Below are 20406 nucleotides of genomic sequence, written 5' to 3'. Positions count from 1 at the left end.
TCCTCTGATAAGTCTGCACCTCCTTGTTTTGGTCAATCTTGTTTTGAAATACCTCAATAGTGGGCCTCACAGGAGTGGTCTCCCCCTGACTAGGTTCTTCACATGGTTCAAAAAATGGAGGGGGGATTTAAAGTCCTCAGGTATGCTGGTTGAAGTCTCCCCCTGGTCAAGAAACACTTCTTGAACTCTTAAGTTGTGTTGTGGTGATGTGATAGAAATGTCTAGAGTTGGAAATAGCACCTCTCCTCTAGGACTCTCCCCCTGGAAAGGTGTATAGTAAGGGCAAGACTCATTAAAAATGACATACATGGAGACAATGGTTTTCCTGGAAGGAGGATGATAACATTTGTACCCTTTCTGAGTAGCAAAATACCCTAGAAAAATGCAACATAGGCCACAGAGAGCCAGCTTACTTTGATGGGCTGTGATTCTGGCATAACAGCCACATCCAAAAACCTTTGAGGGAATAATAAAAGAAGAGGTTCCCTGGAGAAGCTCATTAGGACATTTAAAACCAAGTATTAGGACATTTAAAACCAAGTATTAGGACATTTAAAACCAAGTATCCTACTAGGCATCCTATTCATAAGGTAAGATGCAATGAGTATAGCATCACTCCAGTATTGGTCAGGGACATTCATAGCAATCATAAGCGAACAGGCTATCTCTAAAAGATGCCGATTCTTCCTTTCGGCAACCCCATTATAAGCAGTGGTATCAACACAACTGGTCTAGTGTATTATGCCAAAGTTCGAGAGAAATCATTGAAATTCACCATCAATATACTCTGTGCCATTGTCATTGTGAAGGATCTTCACAGTGGCATTGAATTGAGTCTTAATCATATTATGAAAATCACAAAAACATCGAAAAACCTCATTTTTTTTGTTTTAGAAGATAAATCCATGTAGAACGAGAGTGACAATCAATAAAAGTAACATAGTACCTATGGCCAGTAATAGACACACGTCGGCAAGGGCCCCACACATCAGTATGAATGAGTCCAAAAGGAATAGATTTTCTATTATGAAGAGAAGGTAAATAAGTAGAACGAGTCTACTTCACAAAAATGCAGGCTTTATAAAAACATTCATCCTTTTTACAAGAAGAATTAAATCAAGAAATACTTTCTTAAGAGTTTCTAGAGGGGATAGCCTAGCCTATAGTGCCACTGCTAAAGGTCTGATATTACTGAATGGACCTGATTAAGAGATGCAGTCAGAGCAGAAGTAGATCCTCTGATTGGCTCTAATAGATAAAGTCCATTGTCTAGTTTATCATGTCCAATCTCCTTCCCCGTTACCAAATCCTGGAAGACACAGTAAGATGGGAAAAAAATCACTTTACAATTCAAATCATGTGTAAGACTACTAATAGAGCAAGTTAGTAGAGAATGCTGAATGGTCCCTTTTCTAGCAATGGAAGAATATGAACCATCAGCAATTCGAACTTTATCTTTTCCGGAAGTTGGAGCATAATGTAAGAAAAAAGATGATGAACCTATCATCATATGATCTATGGCTCCTATATCAATGATCCAGAGAGCAGAAACTGAAGAAACATGGTAGCAAGGTAGGAGTTGGTATGGGTAGTGGAGGAAGCACTAATAGAGGCTATACCAGCAGTAAAAGACTGCAGAATACGTCGTATAGTAGCTAACTCCTCCTATGAAAAACCAATGTCTGCAGAGGGTGTTGTGGAAACTGTCCCAGAAAGATTAGCTTTCGATTTTCCCCTTCTTTGTGCCTTTTTTTGCTCAAAATCAGCAAACTTCCCATGAAGCTTCCAACAATTTGCCTTGGTATGATATGGTTTGTGACAGTGCTCACACTTAACAATCTCCTTAGCCAAATCAAATTTAGTGCGAACAAACTGTAAAGCTGATTTCTCCATAATAGGAGTATGAAGCATGGCTAATCGACGACTTTCCTCACATTGAACTAGGGCATAAGACTATTCTAGTGTAGGAAAGGGAAAACGACTTAATACTTGCACTCTGATTTGATCATACTCCACATTTAAACCTGCCAAGAAGTCGTATACCCGAATCTTATCAATGTGCTTCCTATAAGTAGTCACATCATTTGGATTAGTGGGGTGATAATCCACATAATGATCCAACTCTTGCCAAAGAGATCGCAGCTCAGCATAATATTGGGCCACAGTCAGTTCCTTTTGGGTAGTCTCATAAAGCTCTTTCGTAGCTTATAAACCTGTGCATCATTCCCCAATTGTCCATATGTTTCAATAGTAGCCTTCAAAATTTGGGCTGCAATATCAAGTAATAGGTATCCACAGGCAATATTGGGATTCATGGAATTCATAAGGAATGACATAATAAGAGAGTCATTCGAGATCCATTTATCCTGTGAAACACCTATGGTAGTAGGTTTGATAGTGGTGCTCGTAATGTGTCCAACAAGTCCTCTTCCGGCAATAGTCAGGTAAGCATATCAAGACCAGATCAAATAATTTGTGCCATCAAATCTTACCAAAAGAGGATGAAGAGTGGGGTAATGTTCGGAGCCAATGGAAGCAATAGTACCATCGGTAGTCGCCATGTTGAAAAAATTGTCTGCAATTCTTCAGTCTTCACCCTTTCAAAAATAACTGAAACGTTGCAGAATGCAATAGCCAAACCACGATTCAAAAAGTGCACATAAGGAACACCATGTTTCTCTCTTCTTCTTCTTCTTTTATTATCTTTTGGAAAATTACAAATAAGTCCCTGGAAAAGCTAAAATTACAAATAGGTCCCTAGAACTATGTAAATTTGCAATAGGTCCCTGAAACTTTGCAAATTTACACATAGGTCCCTGAAACTATTTGAATTTACAAATAAGTCCTTGTAACTATGCAAATTTACTAGTAAGTCCCTGGAAAAATGCAAATTTATCAAAGAAACCCTTGAAACATGGTATTTTGTTTCTTTCTGTTTTTTAGGCTAATAGAAACGTAGTAAGGAGGGGAAAAAAACCCTAAATATGGTTTGAATAAAGTTAGGAAGAGATTTAGATGAGAACATCAAAAGAAACTCACTGTTTGAGAAGAGGATCGATGGTGGTATTCTGAGATTCAGAATGAACCATGTGATACCGTGAGATTCTGTTTGTCTTCTCTTCTAATCACAAGAAGCAGCAGGAATGGATGCGATTCTGTTCGTCTACTCTTCTAATCACAAGAAGCAGCAGGAAGCACTCTTCTAACTACAAGAACAGGAAGCAGCAGTAAGCTTTGGGATTGCGATTCTATTCGTCTTATGTTCTAATCACAAGAAGCAGCAGGAAGCACTCTTCTAATTACAAGAACAGGAAGCAGCGGTAAGTTTCGCGATGCGATTCTGTTCGCCTCTTGAAGCAGCAGGAAGCAGCGGTAAGTAGCAGCGACAAGCAGCAGCAAGTGGTTCTCTTCCTTTCTCTCTTCTCTTCTTCTTTCCGTCTGTTTTTGTGCATCCCTAATCGTTTCGAGGCTTTGATACCATGTTGAGAAAGCCGATTGTGGTAGAATGGCTTATTGATCAATGTGATCTCAAAGCCCTCTATTTATAATTAAGTGGAAAGTACACTATTACATAAATACCCTTACTTGGGTAACAAGAAATAGAAATTTACATGAACACAAACTCTAATTGAACTCCTAGTAGAATCCAACACAATTCTACTGTCAATAATAAAAATAACTACAACTCTTGCCTTACAACAAGTTGTGACTCAAACCAGTATTGCCTTTTCCATCATTGGGATTTTACTATACGTGCCTTAAGAAGGTTCCTGGATGAGGTCTACTTTACTTGGACCATGGCCATGGAAGGACGAAGGCTTTTCAAATGCTAGCTTGGTTGGATTTCCTATTGATAGAAGGTCAACCATAGGTTAGCACGTGTGTTGGAAGATCATGTGTCATGGAAAAGTATCAAGCTATGGCATATGTTACAAGTTAAAGTGAGTGAAACAGTACGTTGACTAAGGTTGGATTTACATATGATTTTCCTATGCAAGTTGGTGCAACAATAAAAGCTTCTATTCATATTGCTCCTGAGTCACATATTTCATTAAAGAGGAAAACAGATTGAAGTAGATGTTCAATTTGTTTGAGAAAATCTGCAACAAGGACTCATTTCTCCTCGTCATTAGTATAAATGACCATGTAAGTTGTTTTACAAAGTCTTTGGAGAGTGCTAGAGTGGGTTATACTTGTAACAAACTAGACATGATCAATAGATTCAATACATATGCCTCAGCTTGAGGGAGAATGCAGGTAGAGACTAGTATTTCGGTGTATGTCAAGTGTAGTTTCAGGATTGTTCTTCATTTTTGAGTTCCCCCCCCCCCCCCCCCCTAGTGTGTCTCTTAAGCCATTATATATATTGAATGAACTGGAAGCTCCAACACTAAATAAAAACCTTCAAAGGTTACATAAAGTCACAAATTCTCACAATTGTTCTTCTTCCACATCCTTTCTCTTTCGTTATTACTACAATGTTGTTGCGGATATGATATATGTAAATTGGTGTTCTCAACCACATATTTGTTCATCACTGATGGTTATGTTGTGTTTATTCAACAGGACAAGTTTTACTTTAAACCTGCTGATGTCACTGACGAATGGTTTGCTTGGGTTGATAGGCTACTAGGACGAAGTTCTATGTGCCCAGTGGCATTTAAAAACCCACTGATGTCACTAATGATTGGGGTGCTTGAGTTGATATTGCTACTGGAGTGAAGTTCAATATGCCCACCAGCATCTGTGACTATTACATTCTGAAAAACTTCTGCTGATTTATTATCCATTCTTCTTGTTCCAAGCTGATTACTTGGCTTGCATAGTCCATCTTGATGGGGAATATTAAGATTTTAAGATATATGTCACAATTAGCAGGTTGTCCCTATCGTGATCATTTTTTTTTTGGGGGTAGCCTTTGTTTTCATCTTTATTTATAATAATTTGTTGTTTCCTACTTAGGCAAGACATAGATTAGACGTAGACTTCTATTTCCATTACCACAAGGACTTCTAGTCCTCTTTCTGTAATTAAGATTTATACACGCGATGTGGGGGGCTACCAAAGATCATTAACTGTTAGTTTCCTTAACAGTCTCCCTATTTCTCTCCCATTGTTCCCCTTCCTTTTCTTCTTTCTTCTGTCTTCTACTGCAGTTACCGGTTACAGAATTTGTGGTTTGCCACAGTAACAAATCCCTCAAAAGGTCCATTCAATGGATAATGATTTAAATAAATGGATAAAGGAACATCAATGAATTCCTGCATCGTATTTGAACAACTGTATATGCCATTTTCACTGCTAAATAACATACCGTTTTTTATGAACAAACAAATAATTGTAAATTATGTGAAGAAAATATACGACGCCATAGCTTTTCGTGCTTCAACTTACCAAGAAAAAGACAATCCTTCCTGGAAGGTAGCCACTGATATTGTTGACCTAAATCAACAGACAAGATTTCTTAATAAACCCAGAATCAAAGATAAGGGAAAAAGATGTTACATGGACCTTGTATTTGAAAAAATAAAAACTGATGCAAACACCTATATAATTATTTTCACAATAAAGAAATAAATATTATCCTCCCTCCCATATGCCCCCACCCCCCAGAAAAAAACCCAGCCCTTCACCAAAGAAAAAGAAAGATGAAATACAATGAAAAGGGAAAGCTTATTTATTAAAGGATTTTCATGTCACAAACAAATAAGCTTAACTTAACATACCAAAGAGATAAGCCATAAAATATTATTAACGATCTCTTTCAAACACAAAAACATTTTCATATAAAATAATGAACCCATTCAGAGATTCTGGCGAAAAGTCAGCAGTCCTTGATAGACCAATGTAAAGTTAATGATATATAGCATGGTTGTTAAGGCAACAAGGCGAGGTGACCAAGGACAATGAAAACCAAGGCAACACCAAGCAAGGCGACACCAAGTTGCCTTGATCCAAAGATGGGCCTAGGTGCCTAGGCGGAAGCTTTGATAACCATGATATACAGAAATAGATAACCAGCTATCTCAAGAATGCGATCAACATGCTGCTTGAAGCACAGAAGCAGTGACAAGTATGCAATTGTTCTCATACAGCGGACAAGTGCAATCAAAGAAATTAATCCAAAAATTAATACAGCGGACTATATTAGCATCTTGGAACATAGGATTCCAAAAAGATCAGAGCACAGAGTTGATAGATGCTACGAAAAGAAGATCAGTATTGCTACAATGAAAAGACTAGATGGAAGGGTAAAAGACTAAGTTCCTATTACAGATTAGTGCAAGGCATAGTACAAATTTCAGTCGAAAGAACCGAAATTTCGACAGAAAGTTTGGTTTTTTGCCCAGCCGAGACAAACCAGGGGGGAGAAATGTTTCCCCTGGATTTGACCGAAATCTGTGAAACCTTGCTTACAAGTCCCAAGTCGCAATTGGGTTCTGCAAAAACCTGCAGGTGCTGCTAGTCGAAATTTCAGGGATTTCCCCCCATTTTTTGCAATTTTTGCCTCTTTCAACTTCTTTTTCACTTAAAATTCATTACTCCTTTGTCTTCCTTCACCTTGTTTGCTACTTGCTCCACAGTTATGGTCCTTATCTTTAGATATCCATCAGGACCATCACACCAGTTATGTCAGTTCAACCGTCATCATCGGGTTACAATCCATAGCCAGATGACACATTGCCTAGGCTGCGATATCTAGCTTATGTTGACAAGGTCACCTATAGAAGGGCAATCACAGACTCTCTGGAGAAGTATAGGCATACCATGACAAGGCCTACTTTTGTCTTGTATCCAGAGTACTACGCATCTCAAGGGATGGATCCACCCAGGGACTCAAACTTGGAACTGAAGCCTGGGAGTTCTTTTTTGGTTATTGTATTTGTAATTCTCTATCAAACATTTAATCATGCAATACAATTTGTTCAATTTTACAAAAGTTTGTATTTCTTTAAACCTCATGTATACTAACACTTGAATGATAGCTTTTCATTGGTTTTTCTAGCAAAATACATTTGCCATGGTGTTCTTTATGCTTTAAATAGGCAATATGCATGAAATCAGACCATAAAACCCTGTAAAAAAAACCTGAAACCTAGTGTTGAAACTACCTGGGAAAATTCTCAGGTTTCGACAGAATTTTCCAAAATTTCAGTACCAACTCGTTTTGAAGGCTGGTCAAAACTGGCCTCAAAACCAAGATTCTGAACCTTGGTGCAAGATTTTAGTTAGGGGAGAAAATTCATAATTTTTGGATCACATACATTGATTATTTCAAGGTTTTAGTCAAAGAAAAAGATCACTATAAACCCCATACGCCTGATCTGGATGAGCACATTGATGGATAACAGGGGCTATGAAGGTTTAAATGGAGGCTATGGATTAGGAGAGAGGAAATAAGGAGGGAACTCAGATTTAGGCTTTGTGCTGACATATGATTTCCATAGTATGAACACCTTTTTTTAACAAAAGAGATGAGCATTCAGTTACCTACAAAGTAGGCACTATATAAGCTAGAAAGATTTCTTCCTAACAAGGTCTGCAAAATTTTTCTATGAGGACTACAATGTCATACCATGGAAGACGCTAACCACTCAACATAGACTGGTGGTCCTGGATTTGTGCCTCATTTACACACAATCATAAGTTGGGGGAGCCTATTTGCCCTAAGATAAGGTAGTCAAGTTCAATAGGAAGTTCTCTTCAACTCATTTGCTGATAAAGTGGTCAAACAGAGAAAGTGCAACTTTGAGGTAGATACTAATATGATGTGGAATGAGGTGACGGTTTGTATGAGGAAAGTTGGTAAAGAGGTTCCCGGGGAAAAGAAATGTATACATCATGCCCCTTGGGAGACTTCATGGAGGGATGATGAGGCCAACCAGTCACTAAGACCAAAAAAGCTAGTTTCAAGACATTTCAGGGGACTAAAGATGTAGGGGATCCATAAAGGTATAAATCCTTCAGAAATAAAGCTAAAAAGATTATGGGGAAAGCAGGGGCAAAGAAATATGAAGATATTTATAACAGCTTGTGATGAATGACACTTCTAACATCAACATATGATTATGGAAAAGTGTTTAACACATCCAATGTGATTTTTCATACCCCAGCTAAAGATGTCTAGGAAGATTGGAGTGGAAGCTTGTTATCTATAGGACCTCAATGAGAAACTTTCAACATCAAACAGGGAGATAACCTTAGAATGACTACTTTGCACGTAACAAGGGTATCGTTGAAAACTTCTAGATGCGTCAGCCTTTTACTACGGATCTGGATCATTTAAAGCAACAATGAGTCGGATTTCATGTTACAAAAGCTCTAGTTGGACTACATCCTGACTACCAATCTGGGAAGACTAAACTCTCACACCTTCTTTCAACGGTCTTCTCGTGTATCAATTGTTTGGCTAATGCATCTAATACTGATGCTACTCCCAAGGACAATTCAGCCTTTGTTGCCAATCATGGACAAGGACAAGGCAGTGGCCATGTCCAATCTAGAAGCCAAGGCCATGGAACTAGTGGTTGTGGTACAGGTAGTCAACCTATTGATAAATCTTCTAGCTGGCGTACTTATTCAGGAAGACAAATATTGAAATTTGTTGCACCAAATATGAAATGCATTAGTGGGCACACAATTGGGTTAATAGAGCCACAACCTATATTTTACTGAGAAAACTGTACATAACATTATAACAAAGAAGGAAGAGAACAAGAGAGTATCCTTGCATTTTGTGAAGTGCTGTCCCCGATCCCCCTCCAGTCCCTCTGATGTAAGCAAGTCTATCCCCCCTTCCCATACCAGCAAATTGGGTCCTAGAATCAAAGCCCATTGGAGCTCCAAGTGGGCTGGCCACACCTAGCAGGGATAGTTTGGTTTTTTCCCCACATGTTTTGGTTACTAATTGTTGTAAGGCAGTAGTAATATTAATTATTTCATTAAGGGTATAATTGTCTTGTTAGGTTCTTTTATCTTTCTCTGCGTAATATTCCCACAATGGGAAGATCTATTCTATTTTTATTAAGTTTCTATATAAATAAAGGACTTGTTATGTCATGATTTTTCTCAAATCTTTCATCATGGTATCAAAGCCATCTTTGGTTTGAGAAACCTTCCATTCCCATCTCTTGAGCTCCACCTACCGCCGCCACCTCTCTGTACACATCACAACCTATCACCACCACTATTCCACCCTAGCACCGCCACTACCACCATCTCAGACCTTCACCTCCTTCATATCTCTTCTACCCATCACAGGTCACCATCAAAGACTAAAACCACCTCCACAACCACCGTCGAGGCCCTCTTCTCCTTGCGATAGGCCCTAGAGGTCTCGCACCTCCTCTGCAATCTTTCTAAGCCTATCGCCTCATACCAGCAAGCCTCCTAAGACCCTGCAACTCCTCCTAGGAGCATTGCCTAGCCCTTGTGATCCTCCTAGGGGTGTTGTACCTCCCATCTTCCAATAACCCTAGTAGTATCACCTCAACCCTACAACACTCCTGAGGTCATCAACCCTTGTTGCTAACACCTAGATCCACCTACAATTAGCTCTAGGCCTCTCGCCTCCTCTTGCAAGAACTCCTACGGCCATCGCTCCCTTGTCCTAATGTTTTAAAACCTTTTTATCCAAAAAATCCTTTTCATGATTTTTTCTTAGTGGTGAGCATTTTTTTCCTACCAAAGGATCCTATTGATTGGTTTATCTAACTTTTTAGACCTGTTTTTCCCGTGCGATGGCTAATTTAGTTGCCTCTGCCTCTTCAAGTACATCAAGTATGGTGGAGACTCATGTTTATTTTGTTTTTTGGGATCGTGACTTCTCTGCTTTTTAGATGACAACTATTAAACTTAATGGGACCAATTATCTTCACTGGTCTTACTCTGTTTCTCTTGCAGTTGATGCTTGTGGTCTTATTGGCCATCTTTACAGGACTTCTGTTAAGTCATCTTCTCTAGTTCGACACAAGACAAGTGGGAGACTGATGAATGCTTGGTTATGGGATTTCTTCTCAATTCCATTGAACCAAGTATTGCAGAGCTATCTTCTTCTTCCTGATGTTGCTACAATCTTGAGAGTTGCCAAGGAAACTTACTCAAAGATTGTAATGGTGCACAACGTTTTGAGATTAGAAGGAAAATCCATGCAATAAAAGTAGCTCACCCTCTCTCAATATCACAATACTCTTCAAGGTTAGATTCGGACCCTTGATTTCTATGGGCATTTTACGCCATCCTATGCTACTGATGTTGCTGCTTATTAGAAGTGGGAGGACAAACATAGTGTATGATTTTTTAGTAGAGCTCAATCTTGAGTATGATCAGACCTGTGCTCAAATCCTCTCACAGGAACCTCTTCCATCACTAAAGCAAGGCTATGCTATAGTTGACAAAAGAATAGTCACAAGACAACAACAATGCATACTCAAACATCTGACTGATCAGGTTTGGTGGCTGGTACAAGTGGTGATAACATCAATACAGGTGATTCTCAGGCACCAATTAAATGCTAGTATTATGGTCAATAGCATCATATCAAGGACAAAGTGTTGGAAGTTGCATGGTCATCCAGCAAATTCAAGTGGAGGAGGAATGAATGTAAAGCCAGGAGGAAACCAAGCTTCTGCCCATCAACCTAATTCTGACACCCTAAGTACTTATGTACCTGTCTCTAACAAGCTCTAACGCCTTTGCCAGTTGATGACCAGGCTCGATGTGACCCCTTTTGCACCAACTCCCAATGCAAGTGTAGCCTCTGCTATAGTTTCCCTTCCGACACACAACCCTCCATAGGTATTTTTGGTTGTCACAATGTCAAATCAAATTATCCCTCTTGGATAATCGACTAGGGCAACCGACCATATGACTTGTTTATCCCCTTTGTTTCATACTTATTCGTGTTCCCTTAACTTAGGTTATTTAAATTGCTGATGGATCTCTTTCTCCCATCTCTAGAAAAGGATCTACTATCTATTCACCTTCCCTTACTTTATCTTTTGTTTTGTATGTTCCTAAGTTTTCTGCCAATCTTTTATCCATTAGTAGCATTACTCGTGATATGAACTACAAAATAACTTTTTATCCTTCTCATTGTGTGTTTTAGGACCTGAAAACATGGTGTACAACTGGCAATGCTAGACAGCAACGGGGCTCTACTTACTAGATGGATATCTATCAGCTTTTTCTACAGCCTCTAGTTCCACTTCTCCAGCACTTTTTACTTTGTTACAGTGACATTGTCCTTTAGGCCACATTCCTTTACATGTTTTATCTAAGTTATTTTTTGAATTGTGATTTGGTTAAACGTTGTAATTAAATGAATTTCATTATGATGCTTGCATTTTACTAAGCAATCTAGACATGTTTATTGAATCTCTGACAATTGTAGTAGTGTTCCTTTTTTTGTTGTGTGGGGTCCTTCTCAGATTGTGTCTACTTCTGACCATAGGTTGTTGGTGATCTTTATGGATTGTTACACTAGAACCACGGAGGACTACTTACTCCACCAAAAGAGTGATATTTTTTCATTTTTTTCAAATTTTCCATAATATAGGACACAATTTGGAGACACACTAAAAATTTTGTGTACAAATAATGGGACTTAGTATTTAGGTGGTACATTTCCCTCTACCTAGCTGAACATGGGATCATATACCAGACTAGTTATGTCAACACCCCTACTTAAAATGGGGTTACTATACGAATAGACATCTTCTCAAGGTAACCCATTCCTTGATGTGTACTATGCATATGCCTCATAGTTTTGGGGGGGATGCAGTCCTTACTGCAGCCAATCTGATTATTAGAATGGCTTCACATGTTTTCACCAGCACTGCCCCCCTTGAGGTTTTTTTAGGGACAGCAGCCTTTATTGTGCCACCCAAGGTGTTAGGTTGTGTTGCCTTTTCCCGAAACCAACATCTTCATGGTATGTTGGATCCACGTGGGTTATGGAGTATTTTCTTAGGTCATCCTACAACCCAGAAGGGCTATAAGTGTTATCACCTTGCTTCCCGTCTTTTCTTTGTCTATGTTCTAAGAACAAGTTTCCTTCTTTGCCCCTACACCTCTTCAAGGGGAGAGTATTAGTGAAGAGGTTTTAGTTCTTGTTCCTCCTTTAAATATTTCTCCTGAGATTCCTATCGATGATCCTTCTTTGGAAGATGGAGTGACTAGGCAAGAACAGATGGTGGATAATGTGCAGGGGGAGAAAAAGCCTCTAAAGACTTATCAAAGACCTCTAAAGACTTATCAAAGGCCTCTGAAGACTTATCAAAGGTGATCCATGTAAGAAGATCCCCCTTTTGTGCAAAGCCAGTTGGAAGCTTCTACTCCTAGTTATGACGCCATCTCTTAATCCCACTTTGGATCTACCAATTGCATTACGAAAGTAGCCATGCACATGCATTAAACATCCTATTTCCAACTTTGTTTCATATCAGTTCTTATCCCCTTAATTTTAAAGCTTCGTTTCTTCTTTGTCCTTTACTTTTGTTCCTAACACATGGCAAGAAGCATTGTCTCACTCAAACTAGAAGGAAGCAATAAATGAAGAAATGCGAGCTCTGGAAAAGAAAAAGAAAAAAAGATGTGGGAACCGGTGTCCTTAACTTCAAGAAAGTGGACTATTGAGTGCAAATGACTGTTTGTCATCAAGCACTAGGCAAATGGGACTGTAGAGAGACACACAACAAGATTGGTGGCCAAGGGCTTCACTCAGACTTATGGGATTGACTACCAGGAAACATTTGCCCTAATTTCCAAGATGAATACAGTTCAGACTATCCTTTCATATACAGTAAATAAGGGTGGAGCCTACAACAGCTAAATGTGAAGAATGATTTCCTCCACAGAGAACTTCAAGAGGAGGTATATATGGATGTGCCACTTGGGTATGCTACCACTGAGATTTATAGGAAAGTGAGTAAGCTGAAGAGAGCTTTGATAGGCTAAAGCAATCTCTTAGGGCATGGTTTGGGAGATTTCATAAAGATATGATTTCCGATGGCTACAAGTAGAGTAATGCAGATTATACACTGTTCAACAAGATAGAAAATTCACATACCACTATACTTCTAGTCTATATGGATGATATTGTGATCACATGGAGCAATAAGGAGGAGATTTCAGCCTTGAAAAATTTATAGGAACTGGATTTAAGATCAGGGACATGGAGAAGCTTATATACTTTCTAGGGCTGGAGTTGGCATATTTGGCCAGTGGTGTTTCCCTCTCTCAAAGGAAGTTACGACTAATGCTCTAGACTTATTAGAAACTAGAATGTTAAGGTGTAAGCTAGAAGAGACTCCTATTGAGCTTAACCTACTCTTGAAGGAAAAAGAAGGTGAATCGGTGGACAAGATCAAAAATTAGTGAGAAAGTTGATCTATTTATCTCATACTAGCCAAACATCACATATGCAATTAGTTTAGTTAACCAGTTTATGCATGATCCATACTCCTCACACTTGGATGTAGTGTAGAAGATATTGAGGTACTTGAAGGCTACTCCAGAAAATGGAATTATAATTTCAGCTTATGGACACTTAAAAGTTGAGGCATACACAGATGAAGACTGGGCAAGGTATCCATATGATAGGAAATCTACATCTGGATATTGTATGCATGTAGGAGGTAACCTGGTGGACTGGAGGAGCAAGAAACAAACAGTGGTTGCAAGGTCCATGCAAAAACTGAATTTAGGGCAATTGCTCAAGGTATTCGTGAGGTACTATGGCTAAAGGTTTTAGTCTTGTGTGATCAGCGTATTCCATTAAAGCTTAAAGGAAAATTTTATAGGACCGTTGTTCGACCAGGTATAATGTACGGTGCAAAGTATTGGGTTGTTAAAAAGAATCATATAGATAAACTCAGTGTAGCAGAAATGAGGATGCTAAGATGGATGAGTGGCAAAACTAGGAAAGATAAGATAAGGAATGATCATATTAGAGTTGATTTGGGAGTTGCTCCCATAAGTGATAATTCGAGAAAGTCGTTTGAGGTTGACCACGTTCAACGGAGACCTATAAATGCCCTGTACGGAGAAGTGATATAATCCAGATTGAAGGGACTAAAAGAGCTAAGGGTAGACCTAAGATAACCTTAAGAGAAGTGGTGACAAAGGATATGCATAGCTTAGACCTTGTATCTAGCATGGCCTCAAATAGAACTGATTGGAAGGCAAGAATCCATGTAGCCGACCCCATTTAGTTGGGACAAGGCTTATTGTTGTTGTTGTTGTTGTTGTTGTTATGTAATTAAAGGGGCTGCTTCAAGAACTTGGATCAGACTCATGTAACCAAACAGGCCCTAAATTAATTTCAGGTTAAATTAAGGGCAAAAATGCCCAAAATACCTCTCATAAAGAGTTCGACCAGCTAATGAAGGTTTCTTGGAGCTATCCTGGGCCCCACTTAGGGTTTCTACCAGGGGACTTTGTGTTTACATCAAATAGAAGAGAAGAGTTTGGAGAAATTGGATTTTACCTTAGTAGTCTTAGTTATGGAGTAAAATCCATGTTCAACAGCTGAGACAGCTATGGTGAGAAGAGACCCAGGGCTGAGACATCCCATTTCCCCCTACGCCCCTTCCTAACCTTTTATGCTATTTCTTATGTTAAGAGAGAGAAAGTTCTAGTTATTGTATTTGTCTTCATGACTTGTATTGATCTGCAATTGATCTCCCGCTTGTTTCTTGGTTCGAGGTTGACTTTTGTACTACCTACTCAGCACCTAAGTGATGCCTTGGAAACTATGCACCAATACTTGTGGCCATGCAATCACCAAATGTATCAGCAGAGTCAGGCTGACACAGGATTAAAAACCCAATTTTAATAAAAGTGTAACTAGATCCGTACCATTCTGGCTGATCTGTATTGGTCAAGTATCTGAATTGGAAAAACCTAACTTGCAGCAGCAACCAGATAAGAACAGGAGACATGAAATGGAAACCAGCTACTTGTGTCTTTCTTCTTCCTAGTATCTTTTTTCTTCCAATTTTATTTCCAACAATCATGTGCCTTGCTGATAAAGCAACCTGCCTGAGCATGAAGGCAGTGCCTTGACTACTCTGCACCCTCCCTCACTTCATCTGCAACATACCCCTCACCACTGCCTTCTCTCCAGCATCTCCACTTCTCTGTTCTTTCACCTCCTGCTCTGTAGAAAACCCTCCATTTTCTGCAGTTCTTCTCATTTTCATAACCTCACCCCTTTGCGTGGATGCTTGGATGAACACATGATTCGGGAGGGAAAGTGTCATTCCTAGTGCAAATGCAACTTTGGTAGTACCTCAAAACACTATGACATAAAATATCAATTACCTATAGCAACCTCAAAAAGCCAACTCCATTGGACTGATAAGATTGATAATATCTCAGGCTCTCAGCACACTGATACATAAAATGTTAACTACCTATTGCAATCTTGAAGAAGTCAATTTGAACAGAATGACAAGACAGGATGAATGAAATTACAACCAAAACAGCACACTGATCATAAACTGGACTGCCAGCTTCGGTCCACACAAGAAGAGATTATTAAAATTCAAGCTGATACAACTACAAAGAAATCTAGGAGCAAGAGATATCAAGGGGAAACATTTTTTCCAAGAGCTGGGTCACATGCAGACTCCATGTCCACATATAGATATAAGAGAAAATTTCCTTCGCAGGGAGGCATGCAAAACTTACTTGTATCTGACCACCTTGTCCACTAGCCATATCAATCATCTTTATGTAGGACCCTTCTTCTACTGTTTCATATACCTGTTAAAAAAATATTCATTTTAGAGCTGATACACTTGAACAGTTGAACCTAAAACTCACAAAGCAGAAATACGCAGCCACATCAACATCACAAAAGACCTACAAAGTTCCTGCAACAAGACAGTACATGATATTTTGTGAAAAATATAAAAAAAAAATTAAAAAAAAAAAAAAAGGAATGCCTAAAAACACATTATTCTGGAATCAGGAACTGCAATTGACTTTTGATGTATTTGAGAACGTAAGAAAGAAAAGTTAGTATCTATTATTGTATTTCATAATCGTATGAGAGAGTTCCAGACTTTGGGTTTCCTTCGGAGAACCCCAATGTCCTAAACGTTTATTCCTCTATTCCTCCAACACCCCCCCCCCTTCAAGGATGCTGGGCACCAAACCTCACTCACATTCACAAAGCCCAAGCACTGTTCCATTTCAGCTACGAACCCAATTTCTAATCCTTAAACCAATCATATCACTTGATGCACTGTTTCATTTTAGCTACAAACTCAACTTCTAATCCCACTTTAGCTACAAACCCAACTTCTAATCCTTAAACCAATCATGTCACTTAAATCCGTTGATGACAATGTTACATTATCAAGATACGTAATTACTTCATTGTCCCAGATACACTGTGGATTTGGAACATACAGACTTAAAAGCACATACATAATCAATGTTACACTGGTGATAGGGTCAGGCAAGCACCTTCTCATAATTTGCCAGTCGTGCTTTGAAGTCTCTCAGTCCAGCATCAAAATCTGGCCTGCAAAGCAAAACCAAAATCTTTATTAAGATAAGCATCAATGCAGAACCAGCTTTCAATTCAAATAATTTAATCAGTTGAGGGTCTATCACCAAGAGGGGAAAAAAAGTTAAGCACTATACTCACTCTTCAGCATAGTCAGGACTTTGTTGGATTTTAAGGCGTATATTTCTGTCAATGATGTGCTTATCATTGCATATTGTCTCCAAAAATATAATCTGTATGAGAAATTACATGTAATCAGTTCAAATAACCATACAAGCCTATGTGCTTATTTTCATGTGAATTTAAAAACTCTCTTTTAAAAAATAAAATAAAAAAGCAAATAAGTTCAGAAAATTTTAATTGTAACATATATGAAATATGAGATCCTTCCATAGAAATTAGATCTATAAAAATAGAAGTCCCAAGAAAATCCTGAAACTGATTACTGCTATTTTTGTTAAAAAAAAATAAGGAAAACAAACTTGAAAAGAAAAGAGGAAAAAATTAATGAGTAAACCTCTAGACGCACTGAAATAAAGCATCCATAAGGCATGGTGTAAGACAATATAAGCCTGTCTTTTCTGAAATGAGAAATATCAATATTATGAAAACTGGCTCTATAGTCCTTTTCCAGGACATAAGGCATGCAGTTCGAGAATATGAAATAAAAGGTGGCTATATTATCCATAAGATTGATTATGTTGAATACTTTAATATTTCTATTTCAATCCTTAAATTCTTGTGGACGCACAGCCTGATTATACCAAGTTGACTGCTGAGCCTCTCAGTAGACCATAGGTCCACATGGAACTCATCTTACATAACATCCTTCAAACTTTCTAAGCAGATTAAACTACCTTGCATTTCCCTTCAGCCATCTTCATTAGCATATTCCTCCGAGCCTTGGTACTGTTTGTGGCATCAAGTATTCCAACCTGCAACCCAATTAGACCAACTAAATACAAAAGAGAATTACAACAGTCACTAAAAATTTTGAAGATAATATCACTTCACCTGGCCACCTTCTTGCATCCACGATATCATATCATCCATTGCCAAAGCTGCTACCTACTGGCACTCAATATATTAAGGCTATGTGCATGAGAATAAATGTGAATTACTTATAAATATCAAACCTACAGCAATCACCTAAGATGCTTAAGTAAAGCCAAGCCAAAACTTAGTGATAAGGAATATTAAAGGAAACTCAAGGGACAATAGATCCCCTTAAAAAAGCACACATCATCTGAGACTTAGTACATATACAACAAGGGAAAAACACCTAACATCTCCACTCTAGAGCTCAACCTCAATTTTACCCATTACTTTTCAGAATACTAATATGAGCCAAGGAACCGCAAGGAGTTTTAAGACTAGAGGACTAGACAATGGACCTTATTGGTGAAGTTGTAACACAGTCCAGGGTTCTGCAGGGGAGGGGGGAATTCAGTCACATCACTTATGGGCATAGTACGAAACTTCATTTCTTTTTTCCGTTTCAACCAGGTCGAAACTGGCAAAATTTCAATAAATCTGGTAAAACTCTATACCAGATTCAAGATGGTCAATTTTGGTGGGTTATAGGTGTCTTCTTTATCTGGTTTTTGGTGTACAGTCTAACTTGAGACCAATAAAAACAATGGAAGTATTATTTTTTCCTAAAACCCACCCCAAAGTGGTGTTCTTGATTGGCACATGCCTAGATACATGCAGGCAAAACTTGAAGTCTAGAATAGGCATTTTCAGAAATGGATATTATGCAAAGAACACTATGATTTCATTAAAATGCAACAAAAAAATAGAACAAGTACAATTCAATCTACATATAAAAGTTTATAACTCAATACTTGATTAAAAATTACATTGAATGATGTATAACAGTAAATGAATGAATAACAATTTACAAGGAATGAATAAGTAAGATACATATTAGAAGTCCACAATGACAATGCACAATGAATAAGACCTAGTCTAATCTAATAAAGCTGCTATGTCGGCCTGGATCCATCCCCTAAGTCATGGAGGAGTACTCTAATATCAGACATAAGTAAGCCATGATATGATACGGATAGCGCTATCCATGTAGTTTGTCACTGCCCTTCTATAGGTATCATAATCAACATAAAGTAGATATCCTACCCTAGAGAATGTGTCATATAGCCATAGACTATAACCAGGTCATGGAACTGGCATAACTTGCTATGTTGGTCCTGATGGATATCCAAAGATGGAGTCACAAATGATGCACTTGATCCATCCCCATACCCATATGTAGACATGCGATTGGAATTAATAGATGAAGCACCATATCCATAGCCATAACCCCGTAGGGTACAAACGCTTAAAATTTTCAAGATTTCAATGAAATTTTGTTGAAGTTTCCAGAATTTTGGTGAAATATTGCAACTTCAAATTTTGACGCCCATTTCATTTCAACCATTACCGAAACTAGCAAAATTTGGCAAAAATCTCAAACTATGCTTATGGGCCCACCCAAGCTCTTAGTGGGCCAATAACAAAAGATTGTAACAGTTATTAACTTCTTACCCCCAAAAAAAAATTTATTAAATATCTCTAAGTTTATCAAAGAAGTAGAAGTTTTTTGACTAACCATAACTAAAAGAGGTTGTGGTAGCTAAATAGAAAAAGATACAAAAGAGAACTGCATTTATTTGAGGGTGATCTCAGAATGTGTTGTGATATGGGCATAAGTTAGAGTTGTCTCTTAGGGTTTATTAATGCTGCCCTGAGGGTACTTGCATGTTGTGATTTGTAGCATCCCATAACTAAAAGGCTTACATCTTATTGGCATAAGTTCTGTTCCCCAGTCCATCATGGTATCAAAGCTTGGTCTACTTTGCATCAAAAGTCAAATGATCTTGCTTATGAAGCCCTAGACTGCTGAAACACTAATAAGTAAGATGTGGGACTTAAGAAGGCTGTCAAGAGGCCTAAGTGGTTTTGAAAGAGGAGGGAGGCCATGATGTACCCAGTGGAGAGGGTATTTGCCTTGGAGAAGACCATAAGGCATGAGATCATTAGTGAGGACGTGACGTACCCAGATTTTTTTTATTTTTTATTGCTTGCACTTGGAGCATGGTGGGAAAAATCGGCGATATTTCGCCGTTTCGGAAGGTGGCCATATGAAATGGGGCTTCGGTACGATCTTTACAATATATATTGGCAAGAAATCGATTTCTCACCGATTTTTCAGCAATCTTTTGTCTTTTTTCTTTTGTCGAACAATTTTTTTGACAATTTTTTGTCATTTATATACAAAATTAGGGCGAAAGATAAGGTTGATTGACTGAAACACATAAAGTAACGTAAGATTGATTAAAATTTGAAATGCACAATTAGAAATCGATAAGATTGATTGAAGTTATAATTGGAAATCAAATTGTAAAGGTAAGGTTGATTGAAATTATAATTGTAAACAAAGATGTAATTGAAATTATAAAGTAAGGTTGACTAAATCTATAAATTTATAATCAGAAATAAACTGATAAGGTAATATTTGTATCTCCTTCTAATATAATTACTATTTATAAGAAATGACATTTGACCGAAATCAAAAGTCAAATCTAGCCAAAATTTCGCACCTTGATTTGGAGATCGAAAATATTAGGTGAAGGTCGCTTTGGACTTAACAATGGCAGCATAGGACCCTGAGTGACAAGAGATGGAGAAAAGGGGAAACAGGCCAGCTGATGGAGAGTTTATAGCCCGTCTGCTGCTGACCAAGACAATAAACCAAGGAGAGTATATGCAAGAATCAATCTAATAGACAAAAATGAGAGGAAAGGACACAAGAGATGAAGTTTTGGCAGACGGAATTAGAGGCTTTGTGGATGTCAATTTTCAAGAGAAAAGAAGGAGAGTTCAAC

The 20406-nt window shown here is 38.2% G+C and overlaps 1 protein-coding gene across 2 annotated transcripts in view; it reads right to left on the bottom strand.

Moving 5' to 3' along the window:
* LOC149007719 (6-phosphofructo-2-kinase/fructose-2,6-bisphosphatase-like) overlaps positions 1 to 20406 on the bottom strand; it is a 77948-nt gene that overhangs the window by 38274 nt on the left and 19268 nt on the right. For both annotated transcript variants that reach the window (XM_089166557.1, XM_089166558.1), the window contains exons 10-15: positions 17534 to 17587; positions 17377 to 17454; positions 16661 to 16752; positions 16477 to 16534; positions 15694 to 15768; positions 5395 to 5442 (exon numbers count right to left, since the gene is read on the bottom strand). In XM_089166557.1, the coding sequence (XP_089022683.1) occupies positions 5395 to 5442; positions 15694 to 15768; positions 16477 to 16534; positions 16661 to 16752; positions 17377 to 17454; positions 17534 to 17587 (405 nt within the window). The remainder of the gene's footprint in view (positions 1 to 5394; positions 5443 to 15693; positions 15769 to 16476; positions 16535 to 16660; positions 16753 to 17376; positions 17455 to 17533; positions 17588 to 20406) is intronic.

Source organism: Hakea prostrata, chromosome 8 (assembly GCF_041222555.1).
Source record: "Hakea prostrata isolate BN-2017 chromosome 8, UWA_Hpros_2, whole genome shotgun sequence".
Lineage (NCBI taxonomy): Eukaryota > Viridiplantae > Streptophyta > Magnoliopsida > Proteales > Proteaceae > Hakea > Hakea prostrata.
This window is presented reverse-complemented; position numbering and strand designations above follow the sequence as displayed.